This window comes from Montipora capricornis, chromosome 4 (assembly GCF_036669925.1).
Source record: "Montipora capricornis isolate CH-2021 chromosome 4, ASM3666992v2, whole genome shotgun sequence".
NCBI classification, from domain to species: domain Eukaryota; kingdom Metazoa; phylum Cnidaria; class Anthozoa; order Scleractinia; family Acroporidae; genus Montipora; species Montipora capricornis.
Genome location: NC_090886.1, coordinates 38,277,963 through 38,280,462, shown reverse-complemented (window position 1 = coordinate 38,280,462; position 2,500 = coordinate 38,277,963). Strand labels below are relative to the sequence as shown.

At 39.0% G+C, this 2,500-nt stretch overlaps 1 protein-coding gene across 4 annotated transcripts in view; it reads right to left on the bottom strand.

Moving 5' to 3' along the window:
- Window positions 1-2,500, bottom strand: part of LOC138046904 (synaptic vesicle 2-related protein-like) — a 30,673-nt gene that overhangs the window by 16,378 nt on the left and 11,795 nt on the right. For all 4 annotated transcript variants that reach the window (XM_068893517.1, XM_068893516.1, XM_068893518.1 and 1 more), the window contains 2 exons: window positions 2,151-2,249; window positions 603-674 (listed from right to left, as the gene is read on the bottom strand). In XM_068893517.1, the coding sequence (XP_068749618.1) occupies window positions 603-674; window positions 2,151-2,249 (171 nt within the window). The remainder of the gene's footprint in view (window positions 1-602; window positions 675-2,150; window positions 2,250-2,500) is intronic.

The following is a 2,500-nucleotide window of genomic DNA, read 5'->3' as shown; positions in this document are numbered from 1 at the left end:
CGTCAACTATTTTCATTGTGTTGTGCTGCGTGCACAGTTGCAGAAAAAAGCTTTGCTCCCGTCCCTCCCTCGGGTAAGTATTGGTAAGCTTTCAACATTCCACTGAGTATTCAGTGTGACGGTGCCTGGGTGGTTGCCGCTCACAGGGTTGTCATGGTTACCCTTCGCGCGTGCTTGTGGCTCCCCCACAGACCTTACAGGCACCTTCTCCACACTCATCTATTGGCGATGAGTTTAATAATAATAATAATATTATTTTATTATTATTATCGAGTTTCTGACAGGTTAAAACATCAACTACCCAACAGCTACTAATTAAATATAGATTTTAAATGCAATATAAAAAGTTATGTTTTAAAAACAAGAATATTTAAATTTTTGAAAAACCATCCCTGCTGGAGCTATTCTTGCTTTTTATTCGAGAAATCAGAAGCCACATTTTCAACCTTTTTTTTTAACAAAAAATGTTTGCACAGTCAACTAGACAATAATGTACATTGTATAAATTCCTCAAAGATAAGTTCAGGATGTCCAGGTGTGAAATCCTGTGAAAAGAAAGCAACGCTAAATTATTATTTATATTTAGCACATGTTGTACTTACAAATTTCCTACCATAGTTGTCTGCTAGCCAACCCCAGAAGGATGATCCTACCATCATTCCAACAAACACAACCTGCAAGGCCACATTGAAATGTGCATGTATGTAGTTAACAATAATAATAATAATAATAATAATAATAATAATAATATTATTATTATTATTATTATTATTATTATTCCACGAGCACACATTGGATTTGAGATCATGGTAAGTAGCCAATGAGGTGCATAGTGCCAAATGAATTAAGTTGGCTATAACCAGTCTTAGATCCAACAAGCATGAATGGAATAATTATAATAATTTTATTTAGTTTCCATTCAATTCTGAGCACTGATAGATACTTGGAAATTAAAGCTACCAGGTAATCGGTTTCAAGCTTGGCAACACTTGACGCATTCAGTTTCCATAATAGGTCATATGGTATATTATGTCTGAGCTGATAACCGAGACTGAGTCAACCAATCAGGAAGCTAGAAATGCAATATCCAAGGTCAAAGATCTCAAAATACTTATATAATAAATTAATTAATATACCTGGTCAAGTACACTCCTCTGCATTTTGGACTTCCAGGATTACCAGGACTACAAAATTATTCTCAGACTGGTGATTTCGATACAATACAATACAATTCACCTTTATCACGCGGCGGCCATTTTGGAGTCCGTGGGGAATAAAGGCTTTGTCTTTGCCCGTCCAGCCTCACACTGAATGAGAGGTTCGACGGGCAAAATCTTTTGTTTGGACATTGAGTGATACGGGTCTATACAATACAATACATACTTAATTGACTGCTCCCCATAGGGGCTTTTCAGGGCCAATGAAACACAACAAAACGACGGAACAGAACAACAACAACCCTTACTGTTAAGAATCCCAACTGGCTGGAGGCAAACCAGTTGGCTATTTACAAGTGCAGCTGGGAAGTTGAACCAGGGACTACCTGGAACAAACTCAACGAGTGGTCAGAGCGGGTCTTGAACCCGGCATCTCCGGATCTCAAGGCAAGCGCCCTACCCACTGGGCCACACTGCCACATGATCACACTGGGTCATTCCTCCTCCTCCTTCGATATACCGGATTATATTATTCCAAAGGGATAATGACACCAGTCTACTGACTGGGCCAGCACTCCAAGTGCAGTATTGGTGATGGAAAAGTTCATTACTTTTTTTGTAAGTAAAATGGGAATTACATGAAAGAATTGGACACTGAGAGGTTCAGGATCACTCTGAAAGACAAATGTTGGCCCATGTTTAGGGCCTCTTCAGGTACATGGGTACAGTGTATCACTCAGGTCACTGAACCAGAAACCTTTCATTTACTGTACTCCACTCAACAGGTCGGTTTTGTTGGGAACCTCTTTGATGTTGGCAGTGTCTTTCACCAACCTATCACGTATTTTAGCTGTCAAGCGGTTGCGTTCTCTCTGGGTTTATTGCCAAGAGGACAATGCAGCAAGTTATGACTCAGAAATGAGGAACTGTTGCCTTAACCTTCCCCAGAATCAGACAAAATTTCTCAAATCACAAAAAAAGTCCAGATCTTACCGTTGTTACCAAGGCTTCCTTCCAAGATGAAAGATGCCAGATACAGCGGATTGTTGGAGCAAGAATGGAGAGCAACATCATTTCAAGAGAATCAGCAATCTAAAAGATATGATAATTATCTGATAAGATAACCTCTAAAGGTACACTGTATACCAAGATTCTGTGACTGAACATGCAGATAAACTGTTAACAGAGTAAAATCTACAATGTGGGTCACTTTTAGGAGGGGAAGGGTCACAGTGATAATATTATCCCATTCTTGTAAGAACTGACCCCAATTTGCAAGTGCTCTGCTAATTGGAGAGACCTAAATCTTTTATATCACTCAATGCTAAATAAATGAATTAAAT